The sequence below is a fragment of the Cyprinodon tularosa genome, unplaced genomic scaffold (assembly GCF_016077235.1).
Source record: "Cyprinodon tularosa strain WSP-4 unplaced genomic scaffold, ASM1607723v1 ctg65, whole genome shotgun sequence".
NCBI lineage: Eukaryota > Metazoa > Chordata > Actinopteri > Cyprinodontiformes > Cyprinodontidae > Cyprinodon > Cyprinodon tularosa.
This window is the reverse complement of record NW_024039396.1, coordinates 655,748-674,855: the sequence shown is the minus strand read 5'-3', so window position 1 is coordinate 674,855 and position 19,108 is coordinate 655,748. Positions and strand designations below refer to the sequence as shown.

At 37.9% G+C, this 19,108-nt stretch overlaps 1 protein-coding gene across 5 annotated transcripts in view; it reads left to right on the top strand.

The window, feature by feature from the left end:
- Window positions 1-18,771, top strand: part of cntn1a (contactin 1a) — a 102,764-nt gene extending 83,993 nt beyond the window's left edge. For all 5 annotated transcript variants that reach the window (XM_038308920.1, XM_038308919.1, XM_038308918.1 and 2 more), the window contains 9 exons: window positions 3,653-3,814; window positions 5,074-5,223; window positions 5,730-5,800; window positions 8,019-8,253; window positions 9,775-9,878; window positions 11,479-11,662; window positions 11,803-11,918; window positions 11,999-12,164; window positions 16,628-18,771. In XM_038308920.1, coding sequence (XP_038164848.1) covers window positions 3,653-3,814; window positions 5,074-5,223; window positions 5,730-5,800; window positions 8,019-8,253; window positions 9,775-9,878; window positions 11,479-11,662; window positions 11,803-11,918; window positions 11,999-12,164; window positions 16,628-16,704 — 1,265 coding nt within the window. In that variant the 3' untranslated portion in view covers window positions 16,705-18,771. The remainder of the gene's footprint in view (window positions 1-3,652; window positions 3,815-5,073; window positions 5,224-5,729; window positions 5,801-8,018; window positions 8,254-9,774; window positions 9,879-11,478; window positions 11,663-11,802; window positions 11,919-11,998; window positions 12,165-16,627) is intronic.
- The last annotated feature ends 337 nt before the right edge of the window (window positions 18,772-19,108 follow it).

Genomic DNA, 19,108 nt, shown 5'->3' with positions numbered 1-19,108 from the left:
TATTCTCCAGTTTTATATCGTTAAAGCACTTTACAGAATTACATTGTTTATATTTTAACTCTTCCCTATTATGATATTCTTATACATTTTTCTAAGGTCCTCATTTGTGTGACCACTTTCAATAATCTTTCTGCTGCTGTAAATTTTCCCATTGTGGGAAAATAAAGGGATTTTCTATTCTATTCTATAAAAGGGGTAGAAAGATATAAGTAAATCTAAACAATATATTTACAAAAAATATATCTGCAAAATCTCTAATATTCAACAACAAAAAATACAAAGTTAAGCATATTGTGAAAAATAGCAATAAAAAGATAAAAATCCTATCAGATTTATAGTCCCCACCCTGCAGATATATTAGTATCTGTCCTTAAATTACAGCCAAACCCATTTACACAGTAACAGATTAAAACCTTTAGATAGACCAAACATTACCGCCACATATCTGACTCAGTAACCATTAAAACAACAATTTTTCATTAATCTCAGACGGAACTATTAAATGACTTGTATTATATTAAACTGAACTTCCAATTTTCACCACTGTTCGGCGCCAAGTAATCTTTCCTCTGATCACGGCTTGCTTGGTCTCGCAATGAATCCTGGGATATCCAAGAATACCGAGGATACATCGGACCCGTCCTTCAAATCGGGCAAAAAGAAGGACGCATTTTAAGGCCGCATAACGAGGACTCTTGGAATCCGATCAGACCTCGGCGCCGCGCTATCACGTAATCGGCCTTCGAATCCGGTCTTCTAAGGATGCGTCCTAGGTTTTCGAACAGAGCCAGTGACTCCCCATTCCCAAGAGGCAGACCCGTTCTTTGGCTTCAACTTGCATGTTTCCTAGACCAACACAAGGCTTTATTTGGGCTACTCCATAAAGCTTGGAACTCAACGCTAATTCTGACACTTTGAATTGAAAAAGCTTCCTGGATGGGAAGTGAAACGTCTTCAAACTTGGAAACAAAGTCCAGTGGATTGTTTTTAACTTTTTTGGAATAGAAAATTAAACCTATAAAAACTGGATTTGCAATAACGAAATTTCAGCTTACTGAAAAGTATATCAACATCCACAGTCAATTCCCATGTCCTGAATATATCTACGCGGTGTGGAACATAAAGAATAAACTCACAATCCATGCCTTTAGAATTTCCATAAAATCCTTGAACAATTTCTGCTTCAGCTGTTGTTTTTACACCTTTTCTAGCAGATTTTTTCCCCACTAAACTTCCCCATAATGTGATTTTAAAAAGTCTCGTCAACAGACCAGCTTTATAGCAATAACCTTGTGTGACTGACCCTCCTTGTGGAGGATTGTCAGTGACTTTTAGTTGGAGAACTGCCCCCGAGTCTACCCCCTCATTCTGTAATTTTATATGTTTGTATCACAAATTTTTTGTATTGCTTGTATGTATGATGGTAAAACAGTCTAAGAAAATGAATTTCACTCTGTGCAGTAAAAATGCATTGTGACTTTTCTTTTTCAAGTACACTATTAAGATTTTTTAATGAGATTTATATTTTTAATTTAGGACAGGAAACCTGTACCAAAAGTTAAGAATTAAACATGCTTATTTTTCTTAGTTAAAGTGTATGTTTTTTATACATACACTATATTGCCAAAAGTATTTGCTCACCTGCCTTGACTCACATATGAGCTTAAGTGACATCCCGTTCCTAATCCATAGGGTTCAATATGACGTCGGTCCACCCTTTGCAGCTAGAACAGCTTCAACTCTTCTGGGAAGGCTGTCCACAAGGTTTAGGAGTGTGTTTATGGGAATTTTTGACCATTCTTCCAGAAGCGCATTTGTGAGGTCGCACACTGATGTTGGACGAGAAGGCCTGGCTCTCAGTCTCCGCTCTAATTCATCCCAAAGGTGTTCTATCGGGTTGAGGTCAGGACTCTGTGCAGGCCAGTCAAGTTCATCCACACCAGACTCTGTCATCCATGTCTTTATGGACCTTGCTTTGTGCACTGGTGCACAGTCATGTTGGAAGAGGAAGGGGCCAGCTCCAAACTGTTCCCACAAAGTTGGGAGCATGGAATTGTCCAAAATGTCTTGGTATGCTGAAGCATTCAGAGTTCCTTTCACTGGAACTAAGGGGCCAAGCCCAGCTCCTGAAAAACAACCTCACACCATAATCCCCCCTCCACCAAACTTTACACTTGGCACAATGCAGTCAGACAAGTACCGTTCTCCTGGCAACCGCCAAACCCAGACCCGTCCATCAGATTGCCAGATGGAGAAGCGCGATTCGTCACTCCAGAGAACGCGTCTCCACTGCTCTAGAGTCCAGTGGCGGCGTGCTTTACACCACCGCATCCGACGCTTTGCATTGCACTTGGTGATGTATGGCTTGGATGCAGCTGCTCGACCATGGAAACCCATTCCATGAAACTCTCTGCGCACTGTTCTTGAGCTAATCTGAAGGCCACATGAAGTTTGGAGGTCTGTAGTGATTGACTCTGCAGAAAGTTGGCGACCTCTTCGCACTATGCGCGTCAGCATCCGCTGACCCCGCTCCGTCAGTTTACGTGGCCTACCACTTCGTGGCTGAGTTGCTGTCGTTCCCAAACACTTCCATTTTCTTATAATACAGCTGACAGTTGACTGTGGAATATTTAGGAGCGAGGAAATTTCACGACTGGATTTGTTGCACAGGTGGCATCCTATCACAGTTCCACGCTGGAATTCACTGAGCTCCTGAGAGCGACCCATTCTTTCACAAATGTTTGTAAAAACAGTCTGCATGCCTAGGTGCTTGAATTTATACACCTGTGGCCATGGAAGTGATTGGAACACCTGATTCCAATAATTTGGATGGGTGAGCAAATACTTTTGGCAATATAGTGTATGTATACAACGTAGCATTTATCTGTGATATTTTGGTGAAAGTTAAACACTGAATATATTCCCTTTACTTTTCTCAGCTCTGATTTATGGCTTTTAAAAGGGAATTTATTTGCTTTTCAATGCTGTGGGTCAGGATACTTTCTCTGTCCCAGAATCAGGAGCTGCAGCCGTACCAAGAGAAACATTAGAATAAAAAAAAGCTTCAACAAAGTTTGACTTTATAAATGCTACTATCTAACACCCTAAAGAGAGGCTTGTGCCGCCTTTTACAGCTGCTTTTTGTATCTCTGCTTCTGTCTCCTTGAACCCCAGTCGGCCTCGGCAGATGGCCGCTCACACTGAGCCTGGTTCTGCTGGAGGTTTCTTCCTGTTAAAAAGGAGTTTTTCCTCTCCACTGTCACTACAAGCATGCTTAGTGTGGGGGATTGTATTTGAGTTAATGAGTGAATGGAATTAACTGGTTTTCCTTAGATAGAAAACTTTCAATCAATTTGACTGTATGATCTGGTTGAACTGTAAAGTGCCTTGAGATGACTTGTGTTGTGAATTGGCGCTATAGAAATAAACTGAATTGAATTGTCTGCCTTTTAGGAGAATAAAATTAAGAAGAAAACGAAAAAGAATGTTATATGTTGTGTTTCAATAGGCTGAAGCTCCTCTAATCACATCATTTTTCTGTCTGCCTGTTACTCAAACCTCTATGAGTGGCCTTCGCATTGTGTTTCTGCCACATCTGCTTTCTGCACCAATAGACTTTAAAGCCTCTCTGTTAATCTTTTCTACATTCCAGGGCCCCCTGGTGCCCCAGGTGGGGTGCGTATAGCTCACAAAAGTGACAGGAACGTTACGCTGCAGTGGAGCCGTGGAGCTGACAACCACAGTCCAATCTCCAAGTACACCATTCAATACAGAGACCAATTCTCGAAAGATGTCTGGAAGATCGCCACAACATGTTAGTACGCCGAATGCAAGAGATAGGGAAAAAAAGCTGATGTTGATTTCACACAGTGACAATGTAGGATTACAAACTAGTAAAACCTACCAAAACAAAAAAATACATCCTGCTTTATTGACTGACTGTTATATAACCTCATGACTGCTTTAAGGATACACAGTGGCTTTAAATATTATTCCTAATATTATTATTTTTTTTAAACCTGAGATTTTAATCTCATTAGCTGCACGTCGGTGTGCTTTACTAGCTTTGCTGTCCTGTTGGCACTGCATTTGAACCTCCTCTCCAAGTATTTTGCCTCCTATATCAGCTTTTAGTCTATGATTTCCCAAATTATAATAGGGCGCAAAAATCAAATGTACATCTCACTTTGAGAATTGGTATCATAAAAAAATGTATTATTTCCCTTTTGTTCCCAATATTGCAATGCTTTTTGTTTTTCTATCTTAAAGACTTAATGCATTTTAACCACTTAAAACTAGTGTTGCACCGATACCAGTATCGGACGGGGCCCCGATACCGCCCTAAAATGGTGGTATCGGTATCGGCGAGTACCAACAAATAGGGCACCGATACCATTTTGAGAGCCATAAGTTTATTCAACTATTTTCACCCACTCCTGGTAGGCAATAAAAAGTTCTACTTGATTCACTTTGTATTAGATTTTTTCCTGGTTCACAAAGGTAGGCAGCAGCTTGACAAAGCCATGATGGCAATTATTTTACATTATTATGGTATCGGTATCGGGGCCAAAAAATGGCGCAACACTACTTAAAACCCACCGGGTCGCCAGCTCCAAGCTGACACCAAAAGTTCCAAACCCCACAGCTCTGGAACTGTTATAGCTAGAGGTCTGAAATTTTCTGCATTTGTGTTTGAAATGACGCAGAACAAATATAATACAATAAAACCTGCTTTTTCTCAATAATGTATTTATTACTGCTGTTCAAAAAAATACCTATTATTTCTGAGAATAAAAAACAACAAATATGAGTCATGTTTGAATTGATGCAGGTTGGTCTGTGTTCTAGTCACTCAATTTTAGCTTTCAAATAATGTATTGCACATGTAATTTGGGCATACAGTTCCTATATTATTTGCTTTTCCATTTGGGAATGCTAAATAGGAAAGGATTACCCATAATGAGGTGGATGTTAAGAGGTTAAAAGATTTTTGTTGTAATTTTGTAAAATGTAATATTTGATATTTGTAAATTAACTCAAGGACCACGTTCTTCTGTGTTTGCTTTGTTTTAGCACCGGTTGATGTTGAGGGGAATGCAGAGACAGCAACAGTGGTGGATCTGTTCCCTTGGACAGAATATGAGTTCAGGGTCATAGCCACCAACACTCTGGGTACAGGAGAACCCAGCAGGCCTTCACAAAAAGAGACAACCCTGGAATCAGGTAGGATCGAGTGTGGATTTTAGATCTATTTACTATAGGTCTCATTTCAAAAACTAAAAAAAAATATTTAAGGAAATGTAAGAGAAGAAGGAAAAATGCATTACGGCCTTCTATCTCTGTATTTTGTAGTTACACTTTCTTTCTACTATGTGAAATATTAGTCTTTAAGCTTTTCAGCAGGATTTACATTAAGGTCTGATTACAAAAACAAACACATTGTAGCCTAACGTGCTACAAATGAGCACTTTAGGCAAAGCAGACTTTTAAGTCCTTTAGAAAATGATTATTAAATGAAGGTGAGCTACTTAAAAATGTGCTGGCAAGTTTCCTACACACACGTTAGGGATTGTCTTTAGCGCAGTAGAAGACATTGATACCATGTTTGCAGAAGAAAGATGTCTCAGTTGTTAAGCCAGGGCTTGGTTACAGCCCTGTGTGGGTTTGGCTTTGTTTGTGTGGATTCAAAGCATGTGGGCTCAAAGTTTTGCTCTCGCTGTCTCATCTAGTTCCTGTGGTGGCGCCCTCAAATGTAGACGGAGGCGGAGGGGCCAGCAGAGAGCTGACCATCACGTGGACGGTAGGTCGATCCTTTTCAACATGCAGATCATTATGTAAGAGCTGACAAAGATTGTTTAACGTCTTCAGTTTGTCATTGTGCCTATTCATTTATAAGTTTTATTACTTTTATTAAAATGACACTTTACAGATCAATGCTTTATATATAAGCTTGTGACTTAAATTACTGAGTTTTCAAGTTACAATTAAATCCAGCAGAACCCTCTAATTCAAAATAAGGGTCGACCTAATAAAAAAGTTTTTATTTGTTTTTGTTTTTTGTATGATTATTGTTCATATATTTAGTGTCTGGTATCACTGCCTCTTCTGATGGAAGGGTAACTGTGGTGAAGTGTGAAGCATTCAGATGCCTTGGATTATCCCCTAACATAATCCCTGTTCTTATTCTATACTTTCTTATTTATTTTGCTGTTATGAACATGTATATGATATCATATATACTGTATGCTCCTCTACAGACTGCACTCAGTTCTTCCCATAAACATTATTTCATCCCAACACAGGTTAAAAAGAAGAAAAAACAAATACATGGATGGATTCTTTCTATGCTTATTCATAAAATTCATGTGGAAAAGCAAGACTTTGACACCTTATCCTGACTTACGTTTGGCAAAACATGTAAAGCTGCGATTACTGGATATCATAATTAGGATGCTTTGCTTGCTTAATGTCACTAATGCAAGACAGGTTCCATTAATCAGTCTTAGCAGACACACACAGGCAGATCGTGCAGCTGATCACTCAGTTCACTGAGAAACATAAAGTTAACAGAAAAAGGGAAAAAGGAATTCTTATTGTCATCAATACATCCAGGGAAGAAGGTTGGCACGGCATTGCTGATACTGTACATTAAAGGCATAGGTCGCCTTTTCCATCATCAACAGAATATTTCATTAGACATAGATGTATTAGATGTGATATTTCACAAGAGTCAATTCAAGCAACATTTTAAATAGAGGGCTGTGTCCGAACGTCCGCCCTAGCACCTACAAATGCTCAATCACTAAATAGAGCCAGGATTATATAGTGGACTTCATAGTGAACTCAATTAACTGAGTATTCGGACAGATTATCCCTACTTTTCACTCCCTATCTTTATTCTTTCTCGTCACCACATCAAATCCATGATGCCTTGCGAGGAGAGCTCTCACAAAGCATTCTGGGATGTATTTGCTCATCTGATCACCATAGATGATCACTGCTTTTAAAAGTGCATTGTGGGAAATTTCGAGTCCACTACTTTTTTTATCCACTAGACCAGGGGTCACCAACATGGTGCCCGCGAGCACCAAGGGGCCCTCAAGGACCACAAGGGGTGCCCTTAGAGTCTTCTGAAAATAGAACAACTCAACAGTGAGCTACGTTTGAAATTTCACTGTATTCTGTTGCTCTTCTTTTTTTAATTGGGTTATAGAACATTTCATCATTTAATCATATATGGCATTTAAGCATTTATAGAGATTTCAAAATGAAAATGTCTAAAAGAAAATTATAAATTTAAAGAAACGATAAATATAATATATGAAGTTTAGGTGAACATTGACCCTTGCCATTCATAGGTCAGTATTGGTAGCCCTTCCTGTGACTCAGTGCCCCTGAATTAGTCCTCAGCTGTAAAAGGGTTGGTGACCGCTGCACTAGACGTTCGGACATTCATCTAAAATTATGTAAACACTCTATTATGTAGGGCATAGGGCAGAAGTTTGGGCACATATGTTAGTCTATAGGGTTGTGACAAAAAGAAAATTGATTTTAGTTAAAATCTTGTCAAAAGCTTTTGTTCAGTATTAGTCTATTTAGCCTGGATATTGGAGTCCTAGTTTTAGAGCTCTTACCTGCTTTTAATTCAGAGTTTATGCTTGGGTTTAGAAAACTGTCCGACTTTACAGTTAGGATATAATTTGAGCTGTTCTTCTCTAGAAAATCAGACATGTTCATGAATATAAGTGTAAGGAAAGACTCGGTTTGCTCAGTTGCCATAGTAACTGATTTATATTCAGGTCTATGAAACCCAAATGAAAACAAAGTAAGTTAGATGATAAACTAAGCCTGGATTACAAACTAAGCCAGTTTTATGAAGTATTATGAGAAAAGAACAAAGTAAGAAATGGTTTTATCATTTTGATACTTTTCCGATTAGTTAAGAGCAAATATTTTAAAGGGTTTATGTTCCAGATCATGTAATTATCTGTTTTCTTTCCCTTCATTTGTTGTTTTAGCCAGTCCAGCCACAGTACTACTTTGGTTCTAATTTTGGCTACATAGTGGCGTTTAAACCACTTGAAGAAAAAGAGTGGAACAGGGTGAAAGTGACTGACCCTGGAGCCAAGCGCTATGTTTACAAAGACCCCAAACTGAAACCTATGACGAAGTTTGAAGTCAAAGTTAAAGCCTTCAACAGCCAAGGAGAGGGACCCTACAGCATAACAGCCATCATTTACTCTGCTCAGGACCGTAAGTACACAGCTCTCTATAAGCTCACCTTTACCAAGAAAGCCATGCACTTTAAAAAAGATTTTATGGCATGTAAAAAAACAAAACAAAAACAATGAAAAACTAACAATATAGTTTTTCATTGCAGGCAGATTTTAATGATCCTTGTTAGACAAAAAAAGGCTGATCATTTGAGCCGGGATGCAAAACATTTGGACTAATTAACTTCCAGTGACAAACACTTGAGATAAACACTGGCAATCCAGACATAATGGCTTACAGAGAAGCCTTCCAGCCAGGATAACATTCTTAGGAAATTTAAGCCTGTTGAGGATATAACTGTGAATTCATTCATGCAAAGTGTTTTCCCTCCAGTATGTTGGGGAACAGCCTGTGCAGTATTGTGTACAGTATTAAAAATGTTATTGGTCCAATATGCCAGTAGCTGTTTGACGTTTCTGTAGCAGCATGTATTTCTTTAAGTGCTCTAAATGGGACTTATGACTTATGAAAAAATTATTCAGCATCCAGTGATGTTCTCAAAGGAAAAGTAAAAAAAACATCTAGTGTAACTTTTATGTGGTTTCATGCAATATTTGTTTCACATTTTAGCAAAAGGATGTCTATCAGAGTATGCCGAATACATTTTGTGTTTCAGTCTGATTATTAGTTATTGAAACAACATTCCATGAATGTAAAATATTAATTAAAAAATTTACTGATTATTTTTTTCTGGTATTGTCTTTGTTGTTAAAATAAATAAACAGACAAAAAAAAAGAAACAAAAACACCCCCTTAAAATACAAGTTTCTTTTCCGAATTTAATCAAGCAGGAATTTGGTCACAAAGTGCTCATTAAACTGGAACTGTTGCAAGATACTGTCTTATTATCTAGAAAAGTTTGCAAAAACTGAAATCTAAAGCTTCAAAATTATTTGAAACGTTTTAGAAACTTAAGTTATGAGAAATAAGAGCATCAGACATGAAATTAAATCTTCATGTTCACTTAAAGATGGCCTCATACGCATCTTATTTTGTCGTTCATGGAAAAAGAAAGATTGTTTGATTGTGCTTAACAAAAACAAAAGTACAGAAAAGAGTGCTGTCCGAGCAAAAATTCAGGAAACTGCATCCTGATAACTGTTGTTACCCTATTTCTGGAAAACTGCCCAGCTGTGCCTCAGCTTTCATCATTTTTCAGATGATTTTACCTTTTTCTCACACACCATCTGATAAACATTAGAATTAATGGAGGATTTAGTGATAATGAGCTGGCTCTGTTATATGATTATAAAATCATATACAATACTCTAAGTACATTGGTCAAAAGGACAGTCCTGATGTCATTTTCTTCTTTTGCTAGACTCTGAAAAACCTTACTCTGGCCTTATGTATACTTTTCTTATTGAATTGCCCACATGGGCTTCTGCAATCTTTTAACTTTAAGTGATGATGTTTTTGTCACCTTAAGTGATAATGGAAAATTCCTCTGTTGTTATAACCTCTTTGCTATTTTATATATTTTCTTGGGTTCCTCTTAAGCTCCGTCTGAAGCTCCTGAAGCCGTTGAAGGGAAAGCCCTCTCTGCCACAGCTGCCTCCGTCTCCTGGCTGCTTCAGTCAGACACTGGTATAGATGGATACCAGGTTAGTAAACCAAATTTTGATCAAGAAACTTTTGTTTATAATTAAAACTCTTGTACATCCTAAATATTCTAAGAATTGTAGTGTTACAGTTGAATTTTCTGAGTGAAAAGATTAAAAAAAATGTAAAGCTTTATTTAATCTTACAAGGTAAAAATGCTATTCTGAAACAAACACAAAATAAATACAGAGTTGACATATTAAAATGATTTCAGTCTCTAATTTCCATGATGAGTAAAGAGCTTTGGTAAGCAATCGCTATCCCTAAAATCAAAAAACAATGAGGTCTTTTGCTTAACATTGAGATTTCAAGAGGCTAACAAATATCTATATTCCAGCATGTTCAAAGGCAGGTATTGTTGAAAGCACATAAAAGCTAAAACAGCTTAAAAAAGATCAACCTTCCTTTATTAACTTCAAGGTTTAATTTCTGTTCTCTCAAAAAAAAAAACACTTATCAAACAAAAAAAGATGGGAGATTTGCTGGTCGAGATTTTATGAACCATTTCCATCTTCTGTTTGTGTAAAGCTCTAACATAGCACTACAGATTGATCTGATTTTAGTTTCTCAAACAACCTCTAAAAGCAGAACTGCTTTCAAAGTTTGTATCGCCTTCCTACCATGAACTTTCCTTTTTTTATAAGGGGAGAGGATGTGATTTCACATGACAGGTGTGTGAGAGCAGTCACTGTTATGTAATATACGTAATATAAAATGCATTAAGTTGAACTTAAAAATTAGAAACTTCTTATAGAGATGACTATATATAGTATTATTAAAATGTGTGTGTTGCGCCCTCTGCTCCGATATCTTGGGAGAGGTACGTGGTTGCTTTTGAGTTAAAATGAATAATGGAGATACTGCCGACGTCTTTACTCACTTTCACTTTATTCAAAAGAACACCAAAACTTTTCTGCGCAAGCGCAAAGCACAGTTCTCTGCTGGACGGAAGCAATCGATCTACAAACCATCGAACTCTTAAGAAATTGTAAATAGTGTACATTGTATTAATACTCTTAGTACTGTATTGCCACTACTTTTAAACAATCATAACAAAATGATAATTATGAAATATGAATAATTTTTAACTCTAGTTTTTAACTGAAATATCAGTCTTTTAAACCTGTGTATGGACAACTTTTAAAATATTGTAATAATTTTAACCTGTCACATGTTGACTTGGTTTTTATTACATTTCAAGCTTAAGAAGATGAAACATAAAGAGTCCTTTACTCTGTTTAGGCTTTCTATTATCTGCTGGACATATTACTCTCTCTCATGCTCATAGAACCTCAGCATAATCCAGATATGTCAGAGCAGGTTGTCAAAGACTCACTGTTTTATTTTAAATAGGTTTTGTACATATGATTTTATTTTAAATGCCCCAGACACAAAAAGTAGAACAAAGTGAACAAAGTTTTCTATTGTAGTAACTAAAAAGATGCTGCCACATTTGGACACACTTATGACTGTATATATCCCATGCACCTTTTTTCTTCCTTTCTTCTAAAATGTTTTTCTTTGATTTAAAGCACCTTTCAACTCTTTAAAGTCACCATTTAATCATTGTCAACATTTCTATTAACGTTTTGTCTGCGTTAGGTAAAGTACTGGAGACAAAACCAAGAAAGTGAAAGTCTCACGGTTCGGGCCTCACCAAAGGAAAACCACACAAGGCTGGAGGGCCTGAAGCCCAGCTCAGACTACATCATTGAGATTCGAGCCTACAACTCTGCAGGCTACGGACCGCCCAGCAAACCCATCAAGATCCGCACCAAAAAACCCCGTAGGTTTCAACACGGACTTATGTGACTTACTTTGTAAAACAAGACACATGACAGCTGCTTGACTTTACATGACAAAAAATAAAAATGATACAAAATAATTCTCTGATCTGACAGAAAGTTGTTCTTTTTAACTTATCAGCTCCGGATCGACCTCCCAAAAAAATAATTGCCACAAAGTTAAAGGAAAAGTATGTAAATGTATCCTGGGAAGCAGTGGAACCATTTTCTAATGAATCCATTATAGAAAGTTATAGGGTAAGTAAACGTAATCGTTTCTCATTTCAGAGTAAATCTCTGAACTTCATGCTTTTTAACTACGCTCATCATGTACCCAGGTGCTCTGCAAGCTGAAAGGCAATATTAACTCCACGCTGTACACGACCAAAACTCCCTACATTGGACTTCAACTGGATACAGATAAAGAATATGTGGTAGAAGTCCGGGTGCACACAGAGGGAGGAGACGGGGCTGTGGCACAAATCAGCATCCCTCAAAGCTACAGTAGGTTCTTACCGTCAATTAACACTTAAATTAACTTAGATTTTTATATATGTGTGGTGAAAACACTTTTATGTTCCAATGGTGTTTTAAAAATCCAAGCAAAAAAGTAAAAGACAAACAAATTAAAGTTGTTTTAAGTAGAGTTAGATTTCAGATTAAACTCAATGCATTGACTAAGTGTAATCTCTGAGAAATTTTATAACGTTTTCACCAAGATTAAGTTCTGTGTCAAAGGAATATAATGGAAAATTCAAGGGATCAAATTACAGTTAAAATCTAGAGTGTTGAGGTGAAACATTGTGCCGATTCATTATGGTCTACCGTGAGCTTGTAAGATTATCCTGGGCTAAAACTCAGTAGGTTATCATTTGCCGGTGGCGAGGGGTTCCCATGGGCGCTAGTCACAATGTCAGTTCAGATTTTATACCTCAGATTACAGGGATGAGAGGATCCGTGTCTAAAGCCTGACTGATCTGTTTGGTGCATGAGTGAACGGTTGGCAAGGTGATTAGACAGAGAAGGATTTAAGCCTCTGTAATTGATCTTGATTCAGGAGCAAACGCCCACTGCTGTCCTCCTTATCTAGTATCACTCAGACCAGACTCCACCTGACACCTTGATTTCACAGACTCAAGAACTAAAGTCATGCCTCATTTTGAATGCTTGGAAATGACAGAGGGGTGTTTGTGGTCATATAAACTCACACTGCATGCATCACAGTCCATGTTCAAAAATCACTTTAGAATCTGATGGATGTCTTTAGAGACAGATTTCCTTTAATGTGATAATTAGGTACCATAGAGGGGGATGTGTGGTTTCATGCAGTCAATGGATGTGTCCTGCATTTAATCATGTCCAAGGCTGCTGCAACAATAAAGAAACTTAAAGTACCGTATAACTATTGGTGTTAAATGCCAAAAGACTAACTCACTTATATGGTCACACTCTGTGGCCTAATGCATACTTTTGACCAAGCCACTGTTGGTGATGTATACATACCAAGGACAGTCCAAGTTATCATGTTTAAGAAATATCTATATGTGAAGTTTGTTGGACCATCTTACCTCTGCCATGTTTAGCAGTCCCAGTTTCAGCCTGAAGATTACATACATGTATCTTAGACATAAATGTTTAAAATTTCTTAAAGGAGAAGGAATAATAACTGGTCATTCTTTATACCTAAAACTAGTACATTTGTGGTGATTTAATGAATTTAGCGTTAATCAGTAAAAAATAAATAAATAAAAGCATTGTGATCACTGAGTCCAAGACCGGACATTTTTGCCCAAATATAGTAACACCAAACTCCTGCCATCTTATGGCAGTGACGGTGCGGTAAGCCTAGTGCCATTCTCCCCGCTTTACAAGCCAAATCAATGGGAACTACTAGACATATCTGCAATCAACAACAATTATGGAAGATTTCCAGAGGACTTTACCATTGAAATCCACGAGAGCTTTTGTTAAACTGACGATGCCCACATGCATGGCAGTTGGATGTTGTAAGGGCATAGGGCTTTGAATCCTGAGGTTGTGAGTTCGATCCCCCACTCCCACAGACTGCCACTCTAGCTCCCTGAGCAAGACCCATAACCCCACACTGCTCCCCGGGCGCCGTACAATGGCAGCTCACTGCTCCCCAAGGGGATGAGTTAAATGCTGAGAAGTACTTTCCCTCTGGGATTATTAGAGTATATAAAATCAAAATCAAATCAAAAATCAAAGGTAAAAGGGAAAATAAAAAAGTTTTTTCACGTTTCCAATTCATGATCCTCCACCGACGGGTTCGTCGTTGGATTGCCAACTTCAATAGGGAGGATTTGCCATCGAACTTCTGGCCAAAGAAAAATACACATAATATTTAGCTAACATTTTGTATAAGATTGTTTTCAAGTTGACTTGGATATTAGCACGTTGTGACAAACACTAAATACAGCGTTGGGACTTGCTCAACAGCCGATACCGCACCGTGACGTCACAAACCGGTAGGTGGCAGTAGTGTTCTTTGACAACCATGGATGCCTCTAGTAAAGCACATTCAAATGAAAATTACTCTTAATTAAGAACACTAATCATTTATTGAACAGTATGTAATAATGTAATTTTAAAGTACTTTCAGAAGTTTGAATTCTGAATATGACCCGACTTTTCCTGTAAATCATCCCTTGGCAAGCTTGGTCTCAACCACACACTTTTTGTTGCCAGTGTCTTTATCCCAGACATTTGATCCCTTTGCCTTTTAGATTTGTAGTGTTTATTTAAACGGGAAAATTTATTCTCACAGATCAATTAAAATCAATGTATCTTCACTAAAATAAAAGTCTTGGTCTTGTGGAATTTGCTTATGAGGCTTAACGTTTACCTGCTTTGTTTTCTGACTGTATATGTTTTGGGGATAATTGTCCTGCTACAAAACACTTAATGTTGTTCAAGTTTATATAATATCACCCTAAATGTCAGGCTTAAAACAATTACACAAAATGTTTGGATGTGTATGAGTAATAAAAGAACCATCAAGCATCCCTTGGACTGGAACCACTAGTTTCACTGCTCACAGTGTAGAAAGTTTTTAATTACTATTGACATGAGCATGTTAATTAAGAAGCACTTGTACCAGAATGGAGCCGTCCAAGATTCTGTGAAACCAGCTGTTGCCCATCTGAACAGACTGCTCTCTAGCAAAAAACAAAAAAACAAAACAAAACAATTTAATGGTCGGTTTAGATACAAATTAAGAAGCTTGGATAATTCTGCTTGTCGCCTCCAAAATTTGAGTCACTGATTAGTGTCCAGATGCAAATGAGGTTGTTAACAGACTTATTTTCTCTGATTGGCTTTGCTTTTGGCATGAGAACAAATGGAAGTCACAATGTCTAATGCTAGATTCAGACCGCTAGCAGCAGAGGCAGCAAAAATGCCCGTGCTGCTTCATTTTTATGTACAAGTTTAGTTCTGACGCGCCGCTGCAGCATCTCTGCTGCTCTAGCTGCGCGGTCGAAAAGTGGGTCTGATACGCGCTGGGCGGAGCTACACTATCCTTTCTTTGCTTGTAACAACAGCAGTCATATTTGCTGTGATCAGTGGGTAAAAAGTACCTTTAATATGTTTTTAAGTGAGAAAGTCCACCTGAAAAATTCATCTGTGCAGCCAATTCATCAAGACTACCATCCTGCCATCAAATATTATTTCTCTGTCGGAGCGGCTCAGACGCTGCTCTGTCACTAGGAATCCGTTCTGCAGCAGCCTCTGGCCTGGTCGCCTCTTTGTGGTTTTTTCGCTACGTTCGCAGCGGCTAGAAGGTGTTTTTTTGATGTACGGAATCCAAACTGCAGCACCAAAATAATAAAATCAAACATATTTTGCCGGCAGGTTTCGACATTTTAAGTTAATTTAGGTGTTAATAAACTGTTTCAGAGGAGTAATCATAGCGCTCTACATCAACAGTGCTGTGTCTGTCTCCCTGCCAGCTCCCAGATCAGCTTCTCTGATTGGTTAATGTGGCGCGTCGAGCACCAAACTTACATTTTTCCAACTCCAGCAGCTGCTACTTGTGAAGCGCGTAGCACGCGTCATATGCTCAGAAGCTCATGACCTGCTGCTCCTGTGCTCTAAATGCTCTACAGCAGCGGCCCCCAACCACCGGGTCGTGGACCGGTACCGGTCTGTGGATCATTTGGTACCGGGCCGCACAGAAAAAAGTTTATATATATATATATATATATATAATTTATCGACGATCAGAGTCTGAGTGATATTTAATTTGAAAAATATAAAAAATTGCGATATTCTCTCCCAATTACATCAGTCGCTGCATCTGTGCCTCTTGACACAGGTTAATTCAGTTCAAGACTCATCCTATCTATAACATCCTATCTTTGCGGCTACAGCGACCAAAACCAAGCGGGGCAGACTGGACATCAGGAGCACACTTCGTCTGTCATTTTCTCCGATTACGCCTAGATGTGACCGGCTTGTTGTTTTATTTTGATGGTGTTTGTATTTGATTTTATGCTAGTCGTATCATTTTACTTGATTGTAAAATCCCCCTTTTGTAAACCTTGTCTGACATATAGCGGTCCGTGGCGCAAAAAAGGTTGGGGACCGCTGCTCTACAGGGCCCTTTGCTGTGCCTTGACGCACGTCCACCATTAACTTTGAATGTAAACTAGCTGCTCTGCTGCATCTGCTGCTTGCGGTCTGGACGTTGCATAAGAGAAAACCTTAGATGTATGGCATTCTTAGCAGTTGTCTGTCCATTGTATATCTTTTTACAAAAACAGACAACTATGATTATCAATATAACAGAAATAATTAACTGAACAAGTGAAGTAAAGTAACTGAAAGGAATTTTGCTCATGTAAATATTGGTAATGGAACATAATGCATCCCTTCAATCAATACATTCAGGGGTTCCAGTGTATATTTCTCTAAAAAATGTGCTTTTATTTGTCTGTCTCTTTCAGGCAGAGCTACGTGGTGTTCCCCATTTCTTAATGTCCTCCCAATGCTCCTCTTGGGTCTCCTCCTTCTGAACCTCTGAATGTAGCGTCATCTTTGTCTTCTCTTAGTTGTGATGAAGACTGCTTGTGATTGATGAAGGTTCCCCACCTACAACGATCTGAGACCCTTTCCACAATATTATAATCCAGTGTCACTTTCCAGCTCTTCCCCTGTGGGATGTGTTTGTGGAAAACAGACATGGACATGGAAAACAATTGGAAAATGGACAAAGGCTTTCCTTATTTATCCACTAAAGGCCTCTCAGAAGGAATCTCAAAGGAGTTCTGTCAACTTGAAATGCCTTACATAAACAATTGCTCTTATCTTTCACAGTGACTTGTTTCCAAATGGGTCAGTAAAAAAATTGTAAGTCCTACAGTTTTGCATAGGTTGCCTGCTCAGTTTTTTTTTTTACATCTCAAACCAGACATTTCTGATATCCAAATGCTGCATTTTATCACTTCTTTTTAACTTGGATGTTTTCTAAAAACATGTTTCTTCAGTGCATTCCCTTATAGAAGGTTAACAATAGCTGTGAAAGGCAAGTGTATGAGTTTCAAAATTTCAACTTTGTCTTTTTTTTTTTTTTTTATCAGTGGCTTTTTTAAATGATCTTGCTGTCTTACAGGGATACAGTCAAAGCAAATGTCAGCATCTTACATTTTGATGGATTTTATTCAGAAAAAGTACAATTTATTACATGCTAAATTATTATATTCACTGATTAATATTGTATTGTTATGATTAATTTACTTTCCTCTCCTGATAATATATGAAGGTTATAGCTTCTGTTATAGTCAGATAAAGATATTTGGGGAGTTAAACATGTGTGTTTTGTTCCCCCAGAAGCAAGAAACACATTTAAATCTATAGTTTTAAACATTGATTACTTCCATCTATGATCCAATTGTGCAGAGATCCCACCTTTCCACCAAAATTGGCTAATGTAAAAAAAGAAAGACTTAAAAAACGAAACAAAATGGTAACTAAAGAACCTTCATTGTTTTGACTGTATCATTAGATCCTCAGTGGTGCCAGTCGGTGCTTTGTAAAGAATGTTACCATTTAATTTAATTAGTGATTTCATTTCATGACGCTCGTTGTCGGCTAATAATGGTAAAAGTGAAACAGTGGCGCACCTCACAGCCTCCTGTAAATGTACAATGTATGATTGAGCTGTGGCAACTTCATGCTATCTAACAGGACTATTTGCTGAGCTTCTGTAACAGGAGTTATATTTAATGCATTTTTTCTTTATCTGAAATAAGCAAAAGGTAAGCAAAGCCATCTTTATCAGCGGTAGGAGCTCAGCAGAAGCTCATGTCGTTGTTTCAAATGCATTAGTTTAGTCCTTTTATTAACCTAGATCAGAGTTTTATGGACATTATCACTTGTCATTTTTTTATGGTTATATTTGTACATTTTTACCCGAGTCTAGTTGGTCAAATTTTAAAGTTTATGTCCCTCAAATGAAGGAACAAATGCTGCGTTTTCAGTTCCTCTGAATCATTTTGTTGTATGACTGACGCTGGTTATGCTTTTACGTTGTGACAGCATCAGCGTCCACCACAAAGTGCTTTTCCTGGTTTCATCTTCATGTCACAATTCATTGAAGTAAAAATTGCCAAATGCATGAATGCCTTGAACTTTGACGTTGCGAACAGGGCTGTCGCTCTACATAATACCATGCATGAGATTGGAGAAAACATACCAACATTGTGGAAACTTCTGAGACTATTGTAAAACACATTCCAATCCTGAGTGGCATCCCCTTTAGGTCAGAGAGACTAGAGATATTAGACTAATATGTGCATTAGCTGCTAAGCTTCAATAAGTCAGTCATCTCAATAGATGCCCTTAGGAGAAGTCTTTTATTAAAGGGAAAAATGTAAACTGACTAAAGGCATTTCACTTTGCTGATAAAAACTGTCCTGCTGTCTCGTTCACACCTGATGCTTGGGGTTTGGTTGCATCATCGGTGATACTGGCAGCATGTGTGGCTTTCTGCTGGAAATCAGTGCTTTGATGTAAACGGATATATACCAGGGATGAATCTGAAAGCTCTCTGTGACTGGACAAGAAACAATAAAGGTGTAGTTAACTAGGAGTTTGCACTGTGGTTCTTGTGTCTTTGGATTCATCAATAAAAATCAAATGTCTTTGAAGTTTATAAAGAAACACTTTTCTATATGTTTTTTGAAGCAGTCACTGATAGAATTGGCGTAAAGGAGAGTATGCTGAGAGCTAAATGACAGTAAAACACCTTTATTTCTCTATTTTGAAAAAAAAAAAAGATTTAGACATACATTTCAGGGGATATGTTTCATGATGCTTAAGAGTCACTTTAGCATTAAGCATGATTTACTTATCTAACTATAAACTGGAATCTTTATCCTCTACAGAATATATATCCTTAATTAAAAAGATATATGTTCTGGCATTTC